This window comes from Arachis stenosperma, chromosome 6 (assembly GCF_014773155.1).
Source record: "Arachis stenosperma cultivar V10309 chromosome 6, arast.V10309.gnm1.PFL2, whole genome shotgun sequence".
Classification (NCBI taxonomy): Eukaryota; Viridiplantae; Streptophyta; class Magnoliopsida; order Fabales; family Fabaceae; genus Arachis; species Arachis stenosperma.
Genome location: NC_080382.1, coordinates 136,089,109 through 136,109,962, shown reverse-complemented (window position 1 = coordinate 136,109,962; position 20,854 = coordinate 136,089,109). Strand labels below are relative to the sequence as shown.

General features: G+C 30.2%; 2 protein-coding genes across 2 annotated transcripts; one reads left to right on the top strand and one right to left on the bottom strand.

The window, feature by feature from the left end:
• Nucleotides 1–12,391: 12,391 nt before the first annotated feature.
• LOC130935978 (uncharacterized) lies at nt 12,392–15,882 on the top strand. Its single transcript, XM_057865927.1, has 3 exons — nt 12,392–12,815; nt 12,989–13,218; nt 15,157–15,882. The coding sequence occupies exons 1-3, from the start codon at nt 12,512–12,514 to the stop codon at nt 15,433–15,435; spliced, it is 813 nt and encodes a 270-aa protein (XP_057721910.1). The 5' UTR covers nt 12,392–12,511; the 3' UTR covers nt 15,436–15,882.
• Nucleotides 15,883–16,257: 375 nt separating this feature from the next.
• Nucleotides 16,258–19,713, bottom strand: LOC130935764 (uncharacterized). The gene is made up of 5 exons (XM_057865649.1): nt 19,370–19,713; nt 17,338–17,378; nt 16,899–16,958; nt 16,760–16,816; nt 16,258–16,649 (listed from the first exon to the last, which is right to left on the bottom strand). The coding sequence occupies exons 1-5, from the start codon at nt 19,497–19,499 to the stop codon at nt 16,575–16,577; spliced, it is 363 nt and encodes a 120-aa protein (XP_057721632.1). The 5' UTR covers nt 19,500–19,713; the 3' UTR covers nt 16,258–16,574.
• Nucleotides 19,714–20,854: the final 1,141 nt, after the last annotated feature.

Genomic DNA, 20,854 nt, shown 5'->3' with positions numbered 1-20,854 from the left:
ATTTGTTAATTGATATAGATTGTTTTAAGTTTGTCTCACTTTATATTTGCTACTTTAAAGATATATGTTTGGAATAAAATATTTTTTAATTTAATTTAATTTAATTTTAAATGAATTAATTGGATATAAATTATTATATTTTGAATTAATTATATAAAATAAAAAATTGATTTAATTTAAAATTAATTATGTGTTCTTATTCGTGATCATAGATATTTATGCATGATGAATTAATCTACTACTGAATATACGTTGGCTGATTGATTGCCATATTCTTAATGAATTTTGAAGGATATTAATCCTTGATTAAGAATTACCTAAAGCAATTGAGTTTGTTGTGTTGGATTGATTATTAGTTTTTAGGAATCAAGATTTTGATTCCTAGTTATTAATTGCTAATTCTAAACTTAACAAAAATCAAGAGAGTATAGTTATAGAAGAGTTGCATTTATCCATACCATGTGTGTGATGAAGTAACAAGTAGTTAATTAAGGATATGCTTTCCAATAATCTTAAAGAACACTTGTGCTAGTATTTTCATTTCTTCAATTACTCTTGTTATAACTTAATTTCTATTCAATTTTTGCTTAAAATTGCTTTGATTTATTACTTCTCAAAAAAAAAAAAAAAAAAACCACAAACCCATAATCAATTATGATATACACTTTTTTTATGGAATAATATACATTTTTTGAGAAATGACTCAAGTTATGCACTCTAACTATATTAATTTTGGTGTAATTTGGTTTATAAATTCTAATTTGGTAACTAGCTATTACTACTTGTTAGTTCTCTACAAAATTACACCAAAATTAATGTAGTTAAAGGATAATTTGAATTGTATCTCAAAGAATGGAATATATTATAGTTGATTAGCAGTTTTAAAAGAGTTTATTTAAGAACTAATAAATTAGGGTAATTCAAAATAGAAAATTATGTCTAAAGAAGAGTAATTATAGAATTGGAAATACTGGCACAAAAGGGTTGAAAAGCATATCCTTAACTTTTGATTTATCAAACATATGATATGCATATGCATAAATGCAACTCTCTCTACAATTACACTCTCTTGATTTTCTTTTTCGAGTTTAAAATTACCAATTAATAACTAAGAATCAAAATCTCAATTTTCTAAAAATTAACAACCAATCCAACATAACAAATTCACTTGTATTAGATAATTCTTAATTAAAACCTATTATCTTTCAAAATTCATTAAGTATATGACCAGGACAGAGTTAGAATAAAATTTGAGGAGGGATTAAAATTTAACTTTTTTAATATAAAAAGACTAAAATTAAAATTAAAAAAAAAAGATTAAACCAAAATTTACACATAGTTTGTAAAAAAAAATTGAAGTTTAGGAGACACTTCCTTTATCTATGAGAGGCTCCACCCCTATATATGACACTGGAATCATCAATGTTAATGTTAGAGATGGCAGATTTATAAAATGGAAGGTTTCTCTGTGTCTACTGTTTTTTATAGATGAGTATGAAGTAGTTAGAACTTTAATATAATAATTAAGCCTATTTTGTTTCTTTAGTTTTGACCATTTCATAAAAATAAAATTGTACAAGGTTAGTTATGCTTTGGGTGTTGAGAATTCCCATTTCTTTATTATTGTTGATTTTTTATGATCCATCAATTACTGAATTTTTTATTTTATAATTGGAGAGAAGAGTGTGTTTTACTTTAAAATGAAAGAAAATAAAATTTAACAGAATATTGAGGACGTCATCCTAATAAATCTGCATTCTACCGTATACATAATATACTGAAAATACGTCCTTCTTGTATTATTTACATGTATTACAATTCTTTTAACCACCTTCTTGCGACTTAAAACAACCACTTTTTTAAATCTGTACCTTATCTTCAAACTCATTATTTTTAATTATATCTCTATCAACATCACCAAATAAGTATATTTTTTAGTAATAATATTTTTAGTTAGTTAAATTATTTTAATTGCTGTAAATAAAAAATAAACTAAATTAGTTTTTAAAAATAAATTTATGTTAATTAATTAATTATTAATAATAAAAGTGTTGAAGCTAGTGTTAGTTAGTTATACAATTTTAATCAGATTAAAATAATACTAAAATATATTTTTAGCTTGTCAAAAAAATTTGTACTAAATATATTATATATCATTGTAAATAAACTTAAATACTTAAATATATGTTTAAATAAGTACGAACATATGTTAAAGATCTAGGACAAATCACGATATAAATCATTGGCATGAAAAAATTACGTGTATCACCCAAATAAAATTACCTTACGTGCATATCCCTAAAGAATATATCTATATGAATCGAATGAGGTGTATTCGATTTATTAGGAGAACACATGGTATTGAGCTCACATCATAGTAATTCGAAACAAGCCAGTTCGAATTAGCATATGATTTTCGGATTGTTGGTAAATCGTGAATGTTGTGGTAGACTTAGAGAAGGGGGTTGAATCTATGCCTTCTTTTTAAGTTGCTGTTATAACCCTTTTAAACAAACTTTCAATTTTGCTTCTGTTTGTTCTTAGCAGCGAAAATTTATGAGACAATTTATTTTTGTCTCATGAATATCAGAAAACAGAACACAACAGAGAAGAGAAAAGCTAACATCAGCATGTATCCTGATTCGGTTGCCTTGTGCTATGCAACCTACGTCCAGTCTCCTCCACAACAATAGAGAAATTTTCACTATAGTTAAAAGTATTACATACACCAATTTTACAGGATTGACCCAATCCTTTCACACTCAAGTTCTAACCTAACTTGACATTGGTTATGCTAATACCTAATTCTTCACTCTTAGTGTTAACCCAACTAAGAAAGGGATACCTTACAGGTACAAGATACAAGACATAGACATACCTAAAGAAATCAGAAAATAACTCTAGACTTTTCTCTCAAGTGTATCACTCAGCCTTTTTCCACTCGTGGCTTTTACTTGAGCTTTCTCACTTATGCCTTTTCTCACAAGAAATTACAGAAAGATAAAAATAGAAAAGTACATCACAATCTGTAAAACATGAATGAGATTGACTTCATCAGCAGCCTCTTTGCTATGTGAAAAACCAGATTTGCAAATCTCAAATACAGTTCTTCAGTATTGGCCGAATGCTTCTTTGAAAGAAAGCATTATCCAAGTAGAGAAACTTCTTCGCAGAACACAATTCTCAAACTCTGGTTTTCTCTCCTTGGTTCTGAATGAGCAGAAAGTCTTCTTTTATCTCCTTGCATGTTGCTAGGTTTTTCCTCCTAGGTCAACTCCTAGAGCCTTGAGCTTCACCAACCCACTGTCTTACTTTTTCTCATTAAACCTCAGAGTAGAAACTTTGCTTTTAACTTCTCCATCTTGACCGAAAGCCATAAAACAGTAACCACCAAAGTCTTCCAATGGTAAACTGAATCTGAACCCTTGAAAACCAACTTAGTCCCCAAGACATGTTTGAGACCGTGGATTTATAGCAGAGAAAAACAGAAATCTTCTTTTCCATATAGCTCAAAACGGAGTGGTAGAGAGTTGAAGATGAAGAGAAGAAAGTGTGTTGCATGTAAAAGGAAATGGGTTACCTTTAACCTAAGCTTGATTTGGTTTGAAATGGTTGATTAGACTTCTGAGTTTTAACCTTGGACTTTCTCTTTCTTGCTTCTTTGATAATCACCTTAGGGAAGAAACTTTCTCTTTCTCTTTCTTACTTTTTTGAGTTTTGTGATTTGACATGGTCAGAGAAAAAAGGAACGTTGAGTCGGTCAAAGTAATTGAGAGGGAATTTGCTTGCTGAATATCAACTCGGACTTGGGTTAGATCACTTCTCTTGGCCCGTTTTGATTTCTCATATTTGTTTCTTTTTGTGCTTTCTTTATGTCATTAACCCATCAGCCTTGTTTTATTTTCCATTCCATTTTGGGCTATAATTCAAATTTTGGCCTACAATATTTTATAAATAATTAGTAATATACAATTAAAATTAATCAACACTAATTATTTATTTTGTCCAAAAATAATATTTGTCATCACTAATTAATTTAGTTAATTTCTTAACTCAACAAACGAATCAAGGATGTTCAAATTAGCACATGGTTTTTGAACTGAAGGTAAATCGAATCAGGGCAGTTCGATTTACATGGAAGGTGGCTCAAAGGTAAATCTATAACACCTAATTTGATTTACTCTTATTCCTGCTATATATAGAGTTCGAATTTAGTTCATTCAAATTACATTTCACCTCCATACTTCACCATATCCAAAAATCCAAAGAAAGTGACGCTATTCTACATGTTTGATACCGTACAAATGGAGGACGACCCAAATCAAATCTATTGGTTGGATGGAGTCGCGCATATATATTGCTGGTAGCGTGCATGATGAGGTTAGTAAATTTTTAATTTTTTTTAAATTTAAGAAATAAATTGTTGTTATTAATATTGAGTCACTTAGAAATTAATTATTAGAATTATTAGAATGTCTAAACTTAAAGTAGTAGCTGGAATATTGATTTAGGAGTGATAGTGTATTAGTAGATTGTTAGTGATAGTAAAAACTTGAAGTTTATAATTAATAAGCTCTGTAAACCTCGAATAGTAGTTAGAGTATTCATAAATAGATAAGAATCTTTAAGGTAATTTCGATTTCAAGCTTTGGATTATGTAGGCAGCAGAAGATTGGCTTAGAGTATAGAATAATTTAATTTATTTTAAAAATTGAATTATAAATTGTTAGACTAACGAGGCACGACAATTGTTGAAATACACTAAAGGGTTTAGCTTTATGCCGTAAAAAGTAGGTAAACTATGTTTTGTTAAATTTTAATGTAAATCTGGTTAAAGTATTTTTCGATTAATATTAGCCGTTTTAATTGAATATTGTTTTGTAAAGTTTTATGATTCTAAGAGAATTTTTCCGATGTCATGCAGCCCCACCGCTGTATCTTGAACATGAGGAGGCAACATGGTATGTCGTTACACAAGAGGATTATGTCGTACGTCCAGATGGTTGGCTTGGCCTATCTCGTAAGGCTTAACTACCACTGGTTTAGGTTGGATGAGTCGTTAGTCAGTGCATTTATGGAGAGATGGCGTCCGAAGACTCATACATTTCATATGCCATTTGGTGAGTGCACGATTATGCTATAGGCTGTAGCCTACCATTTTGGATTCCCGATCGACGAACAATACGTCAGCAGATGTCTGACGGACTTCGAGCAGTACATCGAGGGAGGCCGTCCGGCATGGACTTAGTTTGAGGAGTTGTTGGGTGTGTCGAATTACCCTAAACTGAAATACCTAGCATCCATTTATGTATGATGCTAAAACTATAGTAAATCGACATGTCTTGTGTCGATTTATTCATGGTGATTTCGATGGAGGTAAGTCGAATTGAGCTACTTCGATTTACTTGAAAACGTACCATACATAAATCGAATGGGGCTAATTCGATTTACTTGGAACATAACCATGCATGCATAAATTGAATGAGGCTAACTCAATTTACATGAATAGCTACTAAATTGAATTTCACTGTTTCGATTTACATAGAATTATGCTAAATCGAATTTGACTGCTTCGATTTACATAGAAATATTCTCTAAAAAAATACACGTAACGTTTTTTTTAGGTAATTTGCGTAATATAAAATTGGCATTGGTTTATCTAAATGATTTGTCCAAAGATTTAAATATATATAATTATATCTTCAAATTTGAACATAAGTACATATTTTTTGTTTAAATTGAAATATGATATATTTTATATAATGTATGTTGATGAAACATATTAAATTTATTTCATTTAAATATATTTTTTATATATTATTTAAATGTATTTTTTATATATTTAAAAATAAATTAAACATATTTAACATAATATGTTAATATATATTGTTTACATATATTATTTATATGAATATAAAATATAAGATTTGATGCTATATATTGTTTAAATATATGAAATATATTTTAGTTTTTAATATTTATTAAACTTATATTGAATAAATGTCAAAAAGTAGGGTATGTTATTTATTTTAAACAGAATCGAAAATTTTTTATATATTTAAATATATATTTTAATATATTTAAGCATATATTTTATATATATAATATTTAAAATATTTAAAATATTTTAATTTTGAACATATATTTAAATGTATTTAAATTTTAGTATTTAAATGTAAATGTCTTTAAATGTATTTTAATTTTAAACATGTATTTTAATATTTAAATAATATTATATGTAATATTATTTAAATATATTTTTATTTATTTATTTAATGTTGGTTAAATATTGGATATATGCTAAATATAGTTTATATAATGTAACAATTCTTTTGTTTCAGAAAGAATAAAAACAAAAGATGGTTCCTTGATACGCAGATTATGTTAATGGTTTAAATCTTTTTTTATACACTTTTTTAATCTCATCCATTCTGTATATCTCATGAACATATTGTTGCCAATCAAGTCGTTGGTTCGCATAACACGCAAAGATATGACAACAAAGAATTCAATCTGTCTGAAACTCATCACAATCACAATGTCGTCGACAGATATTCACTGTATACTCCATATCGCTGGGCATATCGCGTACCTTAAAGACTTCATTCTGCCTGTCAAACAAGTTAACTTGGATGTCCCCCGCTGCCTGCTGATTTAATTGAAGTCAGTTGATCGTATATTCAGAGAATATATGTCCTGCATTCTTTCGAGCCTCAGCCTCATCCCTTTTCCTAGTGAACAACTCATTTAGTCTGTAAAAAGTTGTCTTGACAAGTAATGTGATAGGAAGATTTCGCGTCCCCTTCAATACTCCATTGATGTACTCTACTAGGTTTGTGGTCATATAACCCTAGTGAAATCCATTATCAAATGCGAAAGTATACTGTTGTCGAAGGATCCGATCAAGCCACTGAGTGTAAGTCTCAGCATGCTCACGTAATTTTACATACTATACATTAAATTCACGCACAGTCCTACAATAACCTATAAAAAACAAGAAAATAAAAATAATAAGTATCACCACATAACCCAAATGTCAGTATTTCACTATAATTTACTACCCATATTTACAATCAACTTCTGTAAATACGGTGTCTTGAAAATTTTCAAGAAGTTAGATGCTATGTGCCTAACACAAAATATGCAGATAAATTTCGGAAGCTCCCATAATTCATTACTAGCTACATGCTATTGCTGAGGTAATAGAGTCTTGTCATCAAAGATAAGTCCAATACCATCTCGAGCCACCACATATGTGCACAAATGAATAAGAAAGAAGTGTCATGCATCAGAATTCTCACCCTCAACAATGACATATGCAAGAGGCACAATATTGTCATTGTCACTCTGAGAAACTGCAACTAAGAGAGCGCCTTTGTATTTGCCATACAGATGTGTGTTATCTATTTGAACGATTGGTTTGCAGCTCCTAAATGCAAAACATCCGTGTTAGTATCCTAATATCCTGGACTACCTCATTTCCTTGGTATGCTGGTGCAGTTTTGATTTCGACTACTGCTGATAGATCTTTTTGTACCATTGCTTCAAACCACAACGGCAAAACTTCATAAGAAGCTTTCCAACCACAAAAAGTTTTTGCAATTTTATTTTACTTAACCAATCATACTTTGTGGTAACTTATTGTATAATTAAATTTTGATTGCACTTTAGCAATCACAGATTTTATCTTTTAAAGATGGATCAACTTCAACCAATGCTTTTATCACCTCTGCAATATGTCTGAATTTAGCTTGACATGATCTTGAGAAATTGTCGTTCTGGTGCATGTGTGACTACTATTGTACTGCTTTATAACCCAACAAAACTTTCTCTTGATAAGACTAACTCTGATAAGCCAATCACAACTTGATCCATATTGTATACACTTAGCATAAAATATAGTTCGCTCAGATTCACACATTCAATAATTCGTACCCCTATGAATGGTATAATCTTTAATTGCTACAATCACAGTTTCTCTAAAACTAAACTTCATGCCGATGACAAATTCACCATTTGTAAGAACAACGTGGTCTATACCAATAATAACAACGAAATAATTCTGACTATTACTAATAATAATAATAATAATAATAATAATAATAATAATACACAAAAAATATGAAGACACAAAAAAAATAACAATAAAAAAAGATGACTACTTACCTACATTGACAAATGAAATTTTGGTTCATTCATAGTGCCTAGATCCAAAGCGTGCATAAAAGAAAGCTTTCTGAATGGATATTGGTTTCCAAATGCGTTTGCCACATCTGCAACGTAAGGCTCAACTATGATATCATCTTCGTCTACATCTTCAGTTGTACGAACAATATGATAAGTGCCCTCAAATTCCTCTTTGCTTTTGGTGTTATAAATTGTCCAATCGATGTTAGTCTCACTCGGATAAATCAACCTCAACTAATTCTTCGAACTCAACATATAATTCGATAACTGACACTTGTGCCATGTTTGCTAGTAGATTAAAAACATCCCTTGCATACTTGCATTGTCAACCACATACATTATTTGAAATTAAATAAAATCACTAAAATATTAACATAGGTTGTCTATAAAAAATATTTATGACTCTCTTTAATATTTGATTATCAACACATTGACAAAATATACTATGAAATTTCTTATATGTTGTTCCAACAGGAATAACAACATCATATGAATTTTCACATACAAAACTCACACCTTCAGACATTTGAAAAAAAATTTGACCATTATAATATATTATCAAACTAATATCTCTCCATTTTTATTCTTACTCTTTCAACGAAATAAAACACTATCATTCTCACATTTAACAAATTCATTCTTCCTTTTTTAATATTTGAGTATATTTTTTAAATTGAAAATTACAATATGCCCTTGTGTAATGTCAATTCGTCCACTGCATTGTGACAATATATCTCCTTTGTATTGTCAATACATCTCCTTATATTATCTTTTTTAATTTTTAAAAACGCAATTCGCCCTTTTGTATTGTGTTTTTGTATATTTTAAAAAAATCTAGCTAAAACAATTTGCCTCCTATGGATTGTTAGCTCCAGGTACTTTGTAAAACACCACAACATCCAATAATAAAACATTACACCAAAACTAACTGAATATCCAAAAATATAAGTCTCAAATACTCTCTTTTCATAGATAATTTTTCTTTATCTTTGAAAAAAATAATAAAATAATATCTTACATGATATAAAAAATAAATTAATAAAGAATATAACTGCATTATTTATATTAAAAATCAATTATTAAATTAATTATTAATATAAAATATATATTAAAAATAAATTAAATAATATATAAATATATAATAATTAATTCAGTATATAAATAATATTTTAAAAAATTTTGGCTATGAATATTGCAACGTGGTTCCTGATATTCGTGTGACCAAAAGTGGGTGACAACTACCTGCCTACAAATCTTGTGTGTTTGAGTGGAAGAAACTACCTAATTAAAATATCAAGAAAAATAACAAACAAAGATCACGATCAATGGCAGTCCATGAATGGGGTATTTTTAGCTTCCTGGAAAGGTAGAGGTATTCACAAAGCAGAAAAGTTTTGACTGGACCCTACCCGGTTTTAGTTGAGTGAGAAATTCCATTAAATAATTAAAATTTAATTTTCAGGTAGGTTCACACTCATGTTTACGAGACTCTTCTTTGATTTTGCATGTTCATATTCTATCAACTATACTATTGTCTATTTCTATTTTCCGATAATTGACCGGTCAAGTCATGCTTTTTCAACCTTACTGGAAGCTTTTTACTTTTTTATTTTTGGGTTATTTTCGGGGTTCATATAAGCTTCCTGGAAGTTAGTGAGCCCACTTTAGTAGTTTAAGCCTTTAAGGGCCATGAACACAAACCAATTTGGACTTGTCTATTTAATTAAGTATTAAAAATTTAAACTACATCTTATATATACAATAATTTATTAGTCAATTATAAATTTTTAAATAGAATTTATAACAAAAATTTATTGGTCAATTGAATTATAAAATATTATGAATATATAAAATAATAATAAAAAAGCACAATGAATAGAAGAATATTTTGAGTTTTAAAAATCAAAATTTGATCGAACAAGTAAAATTAATAGTACAAAAATTTAGCCAAAGTTTAATAGAATTAAATTAAATATAATAAAATAATATTTTATATTTTATTATCTTTAATCAATTAACTACTAAAAATGAATCCATTCAATAAATTTATCTATTTTTTAGTTTTAATCAATTTGTTAATAATTATATCAAATTATTTAATAATTTTACTTAACAACTTCGAATGAGTTTCGACCTTACCTTTATACCTCAGAAGTTGGTAAGATTTGGGGCCGCATGCTTATTTGGTGTAAACGATGGGAAGCATTTCAAGTGCACCGGGAGTACCGGTGCACCAGTTGTTTTAACCGTTGATCTGAATTATAAAAAATATATATAATATATATTAATTCAGATCAACGGTTAAAATAACTGGTGCACCGGTACTCCCCGGTGCACTTGAAATGTTTCCTAAACGATGTCCCAAAAATTAGATAGCTCTTTTATTTGCTGTCTCATCAAGGCCATGATACAATAGAGAGAATCATGGTGTGTCTAATTCACCTGAAAGTAATACTCGATCGAGATCTCTAAAATATAAATAAATTAAAAGCATAAAAAAAAAAAGACAAGCAAATGTATAATAAAAAAATGTATTATAAATAAAATTAACATAAAATAAAACACACATGTAGAAAGAAATAAGAATATGCATGAAATGAGCAATATAAAAAATTATAGCAATAAATAACAAATGTAACGATCTTTCTAAGTAAATAAAATAAATTATTTAGATTTTAAAAGGAATTAAAATTTTCTCTTAATAATTACTTATTTATTTCGTTTAAAAATTCAAAAAAAAAGTTTTCAAACCAATAAATTAAAAATAAAGGCCATTATTAAAAAAAAAATCAATATATCCTTTGCCCAAACTTATAACAATTGATTTAATTCCATTTAAACAAGACGTCAACTTCAAACAACAAATTCGTCATTATGCCTAACTTTATCACTTAAATCTAATTTCATTCAATACAAATAAATATTCGCAACTAATCCCAAACATAATCTATACTAAATATAAATGTTTTTAATTAATCATAATAAAGTAAATTTTGATCATGTAAAATATTTTATACCCATTGTTTTTTAAATTAAAAGAGAACTTCAAATTTGAGATTTTTAAGTGAAAATAAAAAGACTACGTCATTTAAATTATAGTTCATTACCAAAAAAAATTTATATACTTTCTTTTATAAAAAATAGGAAAACTCGAAATCTGTGATCTCTTAAATGAATATGAGAAGATTATGTCATTTGAGTTATAATTCATTGGCAAAAATATTTTATAAATATACAAGATGTCTCTGGTACGGGTTGAGAGATGGATCGAGAACTTGCGGGTCGAGTTGGATGCCGGATTATCTGACTAAAGCAATGGGGGGTGGTGGCTACAAAGACACTCCGACGCTCAAGTCAGAATGGATCTAAGAGGTATAGGATATGTAGAGTGAATGATGTACCTGAGGGGTCTGAGACTCCCTTTTATATAGGTGGCGGTAATTATCTTATCTTATCTTATTTGGTTAAGATAAGAGAGGTATTTGAATTTGATTGTTGATTAGAAGCTCTAGTGGGTCAGTTCCAAACCTTCTAGAAGGGCAAATCGGGCCGGACCCGGATAACTAGGTTCGAAGACCCTTCCGAATGTGGAATCCGTGAGTTGCATCTGTAACAATACACTTGTTTGATCACAATCGTTCTTTTAAATGGGCAATTTTACTATCAATGTAAAAGATAATTATTTTTTTGATATATCATCTAATTGAATACATGTATAAAATATAGGAAATATTTCAAGTACACCGGGAGTACCGGTGCACCAGTTGTTTTAACCGTTGATCTAAATTATAAAAATATATATAATATATATTAATTAAAATCAACGGTTAAAACAACTGGTGCACCGGTGCTCTCCGGTGCATTTGAAATGTTTCCTAAAATATATCACAATTAGCCAATAAGTTACATTTCAAATGACATAATCTCTCCATACTCACTTATAAGTCGGAAATTCGAGTTTCACTCCTAACTTAAAAAAATATATATATCACAATTAAATTCATTTAGAGACTTCCGCAAACTTCTGAAAAAAAAAAAAGTTTACCGATTTTTTATTATTACTTATGTCAACGTCAAGAAAATAATGAATTTATTTTATTACAGATTCCAGCGTTGGATTGGATGGAAGTTGGTTTAAAAAACATATATGATTGGGTTAATAAATCGATATTAGGTTCGTCAACTTCCGCAATGATTTTAAAAGCAGGCAAAGGGGTTGATGGGGACAGCAGGCGCAGATTCTGTTTTCGAAATATAAAAATGAGCACTTGACGTACCCTCGCCTCAAGTTCCATGAGCCTTTAGAGCTGAAATTAAGAAAGGAATGGCAAACTCTTCAAACAAGCGAGTCCTTCTCACTTCCAACGGCGACGTCGTTTCGAGCGGCATTGCTTTTCACTTAGCCAAACAAGGATGCAGGTTGGTATTGCTGGGGAACGAGCCCATCCTTCGAACCCTTGCTAACCAAATCAACGGTTCCCTTTCCTTAGGGGATTCTCATCCCAAGGTTGATGTGGTTGGATTGGACTTGGAGGATGATAGGGAATCGCTTTTTCATGATGCTGTTGATAAGGCATGCCATATTTTGGGAACCTTGGACGCTTTTGTAAACTCTTACACTTATGAAGGTACGCAAACTCTTCAATTCTCTTTTCAATAATGTAATTTAATCGCAGAAAGTAGCGAATTGCGTTCGGAAACATGGTTTCGTTTGATTTGATTTGATTTTTAGTGTAAGGTGCATGATGAGGTGTTACATTAGTGGATAAACTGAAATTGGATTCTAATGATTTGAGAACAGGGAAGATGCAAGATCCTCTAGAATTATCTGAGAGCGAGTTTAAGAGAATAGCAAAGGTGAATTTCATGGCTGCTTGGTTTCTGTTGAAGGCTGTTGGTCAACGGATGCGGGCCTCCAAGACAGGGGGCTCTATTGTGTTCTTGACATCGATAAATGGCTCTGAAAGAGGGCTTTACCCCGGTGCTGCTGCGGGTGCTGCCACCATGGCTGGAGTACAGCAATTAGTAAGGGTAAGAAAATTATCTATGGCACCTTTTTGTTCTGATACTAAACATAACTATCTTAGTGCTTGTATATTGCGGTCTGCATTGATGATTTAGCCATGAAATTGCAGTTTATGTGGCCTTCATTTTTGCAATTGTTTGGTTAAATACATGGCTGGAAATGGTTTATGTGCAAATTGGCTTGTTTGGTGCATTTAAATTTAGTATAAGAAATGGAACTCTGGGAGTATGGGAAGTTTTCCATGACTTTCTGATTCCAATATTCCATTTTCATGTTATTGCTTTACATAGCTGATAAACAATGGGAAAAAAACCAGATTGAATCGGTTGAATTAGATTCAAGACACAAGATAACCAGATTGTTTGTTCTATTTTTCTTACCCCATCCAATGGGAAAAAACCTAGGTTGTTTTGGGGTCAAGTATGGAGTTTCTAGGTTGAGAGTTTGATACTGCTAACTTCTGTTGACTTCAGTGGAAGATAAGCTTTTTGCCTATCTTCTTGTGGCGAAAACTTGTTTTGTCTTTGCGGCTGATTCGACAATACACATGAATATTATATCTATTGTATAATCTCTTTCTGCTTAGTTAGTCAACTTCTGTACTTCTTCCCCTGGTTTTGATCGAAGTATTTGCATTTTAGCTGTCCTTGTTTTATTTCAACGAAGTAAATGAATTGCTCAGGAGATAAGAGGAAAATGGATCATATGCATCTGTGGCAAGTTAGAAAATGACTAATTAAAATGGGAATTTTGAGAAGGATAATGAAATTAAAGGGGGGCATCCAAGGGAAAATGGAGGAGCATGAAATCCCCCTCATTGAAGGGGCAAACTACATGAAACACTTCTTTTTCTTTAGGCCACTAGGAGTAAACCTTCGGGTATCAGTTGGCCAGGAGCTAACGACTAATCCTTAGCCCCTATCTGAGTTCACCTTTCGGTAGGGAGAGGGTTGACCGTGAAACCTGCTACATACACGCCACCCCTAAGGAAAATCTTCTTCCTTGTTAAAGGGGCAAATTACATCAAATACTTATTTTTAACCACTTTAGTGTGTTTCCATTTTTTTCATTTTCCTCATTAAAATTTTTGTTTATCTATCAAAAGCTTTATTTCTCCTTTTAATCCGTTTGAATAGTTGTGAACTACTTTTACTCTGAACTTACCTAGAAATGATACCCTAGTTGGTAAGTGGATTGGAAAATTATTGGTTGTTGAGATCAATTGAAGACTGAAAGCATGTGATTGAAAATGGAAAAGCAAGCAGGATAGTGGCAAGAAAAGGTCAATTTTGATTTGACTGAGGTCATGATATTCACAAAAGATTTTCTTTATTTATTTTAAAAGAGAGTGATTGTGTGAATACAATTAGTTCTCAAGAAACAAAAAAGAGGAATATTATTGTTTGACTTGACTGGTTGATTTCATTCAACCTAGGAATGCTTTCAGCTGACTAACAATTTTCAGTTAGTTGAATAACAAAGTGGACCTTCCCTGCTGTTTCTTTGTAATTGCTATGAGTTTTCCATGCTGGACTATAACTAGAAGTAAGCGTACATCTAGAACACATACTAGTTGTATTCTGTGCTTGATTTGTTTACTGTTTAAGCCTTTAAGGATGTTTTATAGTGCTTTTTCCACTTATATCGTTATTATTAATTATGGTAGCTTCAAAATTAAAGTAGTCTAAATACTTTAAATACTTTACAAGTTAATGATTTCTTAATGAATGTGATTTTGTGAAAAGTGATCTATAATTGTAGATGGAGAGACCGAGAGAGTAACCGCCAGATTATTTTTCATATTAAACCATGCTCTGTGTAGTTGTTCCAATATATATTTTTTCTGAATCATAATTGAAGAGAACATCTAGTTTCATATCATCTAATGAATAACATCATTATCATTTTAAGTTGAACTTTTGTGTCAAATAAATTTCCTTTAGGCTTCAGCTATGGAGATAGGCAAGTACAATATCAGAGTTAATGGCATTGTGCGCGGCTTGCACTTGCAAGATGAATTCCCATTATCAGTTGGTAGGGAAAGGGCGGAGAAGTTTGTGAAGGAGGCAGCGCCACTCGAGAGATGGCTCGATGCTAAGAATGATCTCGCCTCAACGGTGATATACCTGATAAGTGATGGTTCCCGCTACATGACAGGAACAACCATATATGTGGATGGGGCACAGTCTATAACCAGACCTCGAATGCGTTCCTTTATGTGATTCTTTTCCCCTATGTATGTTATGGTTGTGTTTCGATTCTGTCTCAAACAAAAATACATGATAGTAAACACAAAACTCATTTGGTTCCAAAGATAGAGCAGGGAGAAAGTTTTCTGCCCTAGAAAAAAAAAAAAAAAAGAAAATTCTTCTATTTTCTGTGTTTTCGAAAAATGAGAAAAAAAAATATTCATCTATCTATTTGTGTTTTTTTGTCTGTTTTTGTTTTAGAGACAAAATCTAAACACGAGCTGCAAGAGATGTTAATCATGCATGGATTTTCTCTTGTTTTTTTCTTTGCTTTTTTCTTTTTATTTTATTTTATTTTATATTATTTTAAAAAACAATATCTAGATGGACATGGTGCACATCAAAGTTACCCCCGGCACAAGGTGGAACATTATTTGGACAAAAAATAAGAACTCAGCATTATTTGGATGCATACGTTTATTTGGTTTTGTTGCATTTTACCTTGGTATAAAACTTCAATACCTTAACTCCTAAAAAATACTTTCGATTTCCTCCTCTTAAAGATTTAGTGGCATATGGCCAAAAATAAAATAGAAAAGTTCAGTAGCAGACATCATTGTTGAACTACAATTATGTCATAAACTCATTACTTTAGTCAATAAATAGGACAAAGCAATGATTGAGAGTTCTAATTCATCTTCTAATTATCTTTTTAATGCTTAAATGAATAAAAATTCAAATATTTTTTATTTTTTTTAAAGTATCAACTATGAAACTCAGGATCACAATTTCACAAACATGTCAAGGAATTCCTAAATGTAGTAAAACAAATGTACTACACTCAATGAAATGACATCTCTGAAAAATTGAACAGCCTTAATTAATATGAATACAATGGAATTTTTATCAGTACATAACCTATAGATAACTGGCATACTACAAGACTAACAGAAGTGTCCTTGCATTATGCAACAAAATAACACAGCTAAAAGATCTAAAGTATATTAAAAACAATAAAATTCTTCCTTTCTATTTTTAATACCACTATGTCAGTATTTAGAATGTTGAAGACATCTTTCATGGTACAAAGAACTTCATAACTTGCAATTTAAATGCGCTCTCTCACAAAAAAAAAAAAAGATGCATGCAATACATAAATACATTATGCCCACCTAGTTCTCTTGAAACTGAAAGCCGCAACCGAGACATGTGTAGAAAGTGGTTTGCCCTTCATCTGCTGATCTCATCTGAAGATTACCAGAATTTCACATAAATAAACTAGGAATACAAATATATAATATAGCCTTCAAAATTAAACTGGCAAATCTTTCATTATACAGCATAACTAAAAATTTACCTGTCTGGTATAGAAGGTAGCTTCATCATGACCACATTTATCACATTTCTTGTTGACCTGTCAATAGAATAGATCATTAATACAAAGCAAATACCTGCTTGATGATGATGACCTTTAGACTTATTGCAGGATGCATTACCTTAGACAATTGCACCTTCTGTTCCTCGATTATATTGATTCCAAGTTCTCTTCTTATATCCTGTCAAAGACCAATACCAGATAAGAAACACGTGCCAAAAAGTTCACACTTATTCAAACTCCTACAATGGTGATCTTTCATCAATTCCCACCCAGGAAGAAACAAAAAGAAAAAGCTATACAACCCTTCATTTACTAGCATATACTTAAAAGATAAGCATCACCATATCATGGATTTATGGTTCATATCTGTCAAGTGATGGTTTTAGGTGGACATTTTCAGTTTTCAAAATATAAAGGTTATTGATTTGAGCATATACTATTCAAACTAGGCTCTGCATCCAATTACGAGAGCATATACTGTGTCATATTTTAGACAAGAAATATTCCATTTGAAAAATCTGTGAACAGATGAGACCAGCTGCCAATTTAAAGCGTACCTCAGCAGAAATTTTGTAACTTATTTCCTTTCCGCGAATATCTGAAGATAAAGACATTCAATTAGGATGCATAAATAGTCAACAGATGTAAAATAATATTTGCATATTGGTATATCTATATGCAAGAACAAGAAAGGAAAGTGATATAGCCAGATAGATATAAGATCCCTTGTTATAATAAACAAAAAGACATTACTTGAAATTGATTAAAAAAGATAAATTGAAATTGAAATAGAAAATAAAAGAGATAGGTTGAAATGGAATACAAAGAGAATCACTGTACTTTCTACCCAATTTCTTTGACGCAGCAAGAAAGGGACTCCTCAACCTAACTTGTCCGCATCATAGTTTGGGAATTGAATCGAAGAGACTCCTCAACCTTCTATCCAATTCCCCGTGCAACAAAAGAGAGACTCACTCAACCTCACTTGTCCACACTATGGTTTCATCACGAAACCAAAAAAAAAAGTGCTTTGGCACCTATAATCACTCAATATTACGACTACAAAAGGTCAATAGTTTATGAGATATTTATAACATCTTATTAGGTTAAAACAAAGAAAACCCTAAACCCACAAACATAAAGCCCAATCTAGTAACTACATAAACAAAATTAAAATATATCAAATTAAATTGAACATTTTAAAAATATATACTAATAACTTCTAAATAATGTTTGAAGTCTTCATATCACGAACATTTGAAGCACGTATCACATTGGCTTCAACATACACCACTCAACTATAAATTTTAAATATCCAGAGCACACTAGCACTACAGAAAAGTGACTCTCATATTTTGTGTTTTGATGGCCTTAGACATGATACAGAACCCAAAAAAAATACTATACTCTTTACTATCTTATGATACACCTTGTTAATATAAAAGATTTCAAAATAGCAAAAAGGGTACATAGAAAACATTTGTAATGGCGACCATTTTACTGCAAGCCAACAAGCACATACAATGAACAGGCTGATTGCAATAAGCGAATCACTAACCTAAATCTCTTACACAGAATATGACGAACAACCATAGAGATAGCCACAAATAAAATAAGAGCTAAGCAAACAAGAAACACATTGCACAGAACATTGGCTCAGAAACATAGAATTCTGTTAAGTGTAAATGATCTCACTACAAACAAGAGACACAATACATGATAGGACGTAACGGCATTTTATGCACCCAATTCCACCTAGTAGAAAAGCCGTGTGGCACTGCGTCAACTTACATCTCATTTACCATCGGACAAAGTGTGGTTCTGTTTAGTGTGAACCTACTAACATAACTCTAGAAAGAAACATAAATTTTTACTTCTAGTAGCAAAAAATCAGAGCCAATGCTCAATGCACAATTGTCTCGCATTAACACAGGGTCCAAAGAAAGGCTACATCCAAAGGTGTAATATAAGCAGCCTAGCCTAGCCTAACCTGTTAATTGCGACTTAGTTTGGTAAAACTTTTACTTTTCAAAAGTAGCTTATAAAAATTAGCTTCTAAAAGCTGTAACATCTGTATTTGGTAAATTAAACTATAAATGATTTTTAATAAGCATAAGCAACAAGTGTCTTTAGTAAAATAACTTTTAAAATTTAAAAATTCTATAATAAACATTAATGTAAGAATTAAATTTGAATATTAATTAATGTACGATATTATATTAGAACTTTTAATTTTAATAAGCACCAACTTTGAAAAGCTTCCCTTACGTGCTTTCAAAAGTACGCTGGCTTTTAAAAACTGCAAACATAATTACATAAGCTTTTTATTTGACAAACCTAAAACCAAGTGCTTTTGAAAAGCACATCTTTTCAAAAAAACTTTAACAAACCAAGCCTATATCAGTGGCTTGAACAGGTGACCTTGATAATTATCAGAGCCAATATGCAGTGTATCAAAATTACCACAGTTTGCATAAGCATACTTGATTCTAAATTTCTAGTGAACACTCTGAAACAAAGCAATTGCACCGAATATGAAAATTAGGTATGCTAGATTAATTTACAGAGAGAGAGAAAGGGGTTGCTTACGTTTGAGGTTTCGCTTAGCCTTGCACAAAGGGCAGTGAGCGTGTTTATCCGAAGCCCTGAAAGGGATAGTGAGCATGGTGCCACACAATTGGCAGAACAAGAAATCGCGTCCCCGAGAATATGAACCCATCCAATCACCGAAGGAATCGCGGTATATCGTATTGGACGAGATAATGGAGTATACCGGCGAGAGAGAAGTAGAAGGGCGGCGGCGACGAGAGAGAAAGAGAGTGCAGCTCGTGTGGGGGAGGTGTGTTACCGCCAGGGACCGATGGGGTTTTCTCTGTGAGGGAAAAGGATTTATTTAGGGTTTTAACTTTTAATTATTTGAATAATTCTTTACAAAAGTGTTTTACAGTAAGAACTAAGAAGACATTTGTTGAACTTAATAAACAATTTTTATAAGAGAAGGTTTAGGGAGCCCGGTATTTTCTATTTTGCCAAGAGTGAAAAATTCAACCTAATCCGTCTTTATAATTATTAAAATTTAATAAATAAAATAAATTTTAAAATTTATATAATTATTATCACACATATGATACATAATATTAATTAAAATAAAAATTTAAGAATAATATAATATTATTAATTATTTTATATATTATATATTTTAAAATTATATATATACCAAAGTAAATTTTACACATATCAAAATTTTAAAAGCCTAATATAATTTTATACATTAATTAATATTTAAATTTAATTTTTACATTAATATTTATTATAATATTTTTAAATTTTAAAAATTATTTTACTAAATACATTTATTATTATTTATACTTATCAAAAATTATTTTTAATTTAATTTACTAAACACAAATACTACAACTCTTAAAAACTAACTTTTAAAAATTAATTTTTATAAATTATTTTTAAAAAATAAAAATTTTATCAAACTAAATTTTAGTCTATCTAATCTAACCATATGGGTCAGGTCGACTTAGATACGGGTCCTTAAAACTTGTATCCAACTCCAACTTGAGGAGCAAGTCAAATGCTTCCCACTATTTCGATTATCATCAACCAGGTGGTAATCAATTTAAAATATGAGGTAATTTTTTATTTTACAAGAAAATAATCATTAATAATTTTTAGAAGTTATCTCTAAAAAAGACTAAATTTTACATTGTTATTTTATAAATATTCTAATACTCAAATATTTTTATTAATCCAATTTTATTTAAAATCTGCTTTAAATGTTTACTAACTTAAGTATCAAAAGTTCTTTACAAGTACTTTCCACTATTGTCCAAACAAAAACATCGGATAAACTATTATTTCAGCAAATAAGTTAAACTATTATTACAAGTACTTTCAAATCTAAATCTAACTTAATTATATATATATATATATATATATATATATATATATATATATATGTGTGTGGATGATTAGTAATTATCTATTTTAAACATATAATATAATTGTTTAAAAAATATTTAGTATTTTAGAACTTACGTGGTATTTTTTTTAAGAATCAAAATC

Coding starts and splice junctions, on each gene's coding strand:
- LOC130935978 (XM_057865927.1), top strand. CDS start 12,512: ATGGCAAACTCTTCAAACAAGCGAGTCCTTCTCACTTCCAACGGCGAC. Junction 12,816..12,988: donor AAACTCTTACACTTATGAAG/GTACGCAAACTC, acceptor ATTTGAGAACAG/GGAAGATGCAAGATCCTCTA. Junction 13,219..15,156: donor GAGTACAGCAATTAGTAAGG/GTAAGAAAATTA, acceptor AATTTCCTTTAG/GCTTCAGCTATGGAGATAGG.
- LOC130935764 (XM_057865649.1), bottom strand. CDS start 19,499: ATGGGTTCATATTCTCGGGGACGCGATTTCTTGTTCTGCCAATTGTGT. Junction 16,959..17,337: donor GTTACAAAATTTCTGCTGAG/GTACGCTTTAAA, acceptor GGTCTTTGACAG/GATATAAGAAGAGAACTTGG. Junction 16,817..16,898: donor AGAAGGTGCAATTGTCTAAG/GTAATGCATCCT, acceptor TTCTATTGACAG/GTCAACAAGAAATGTGATAA.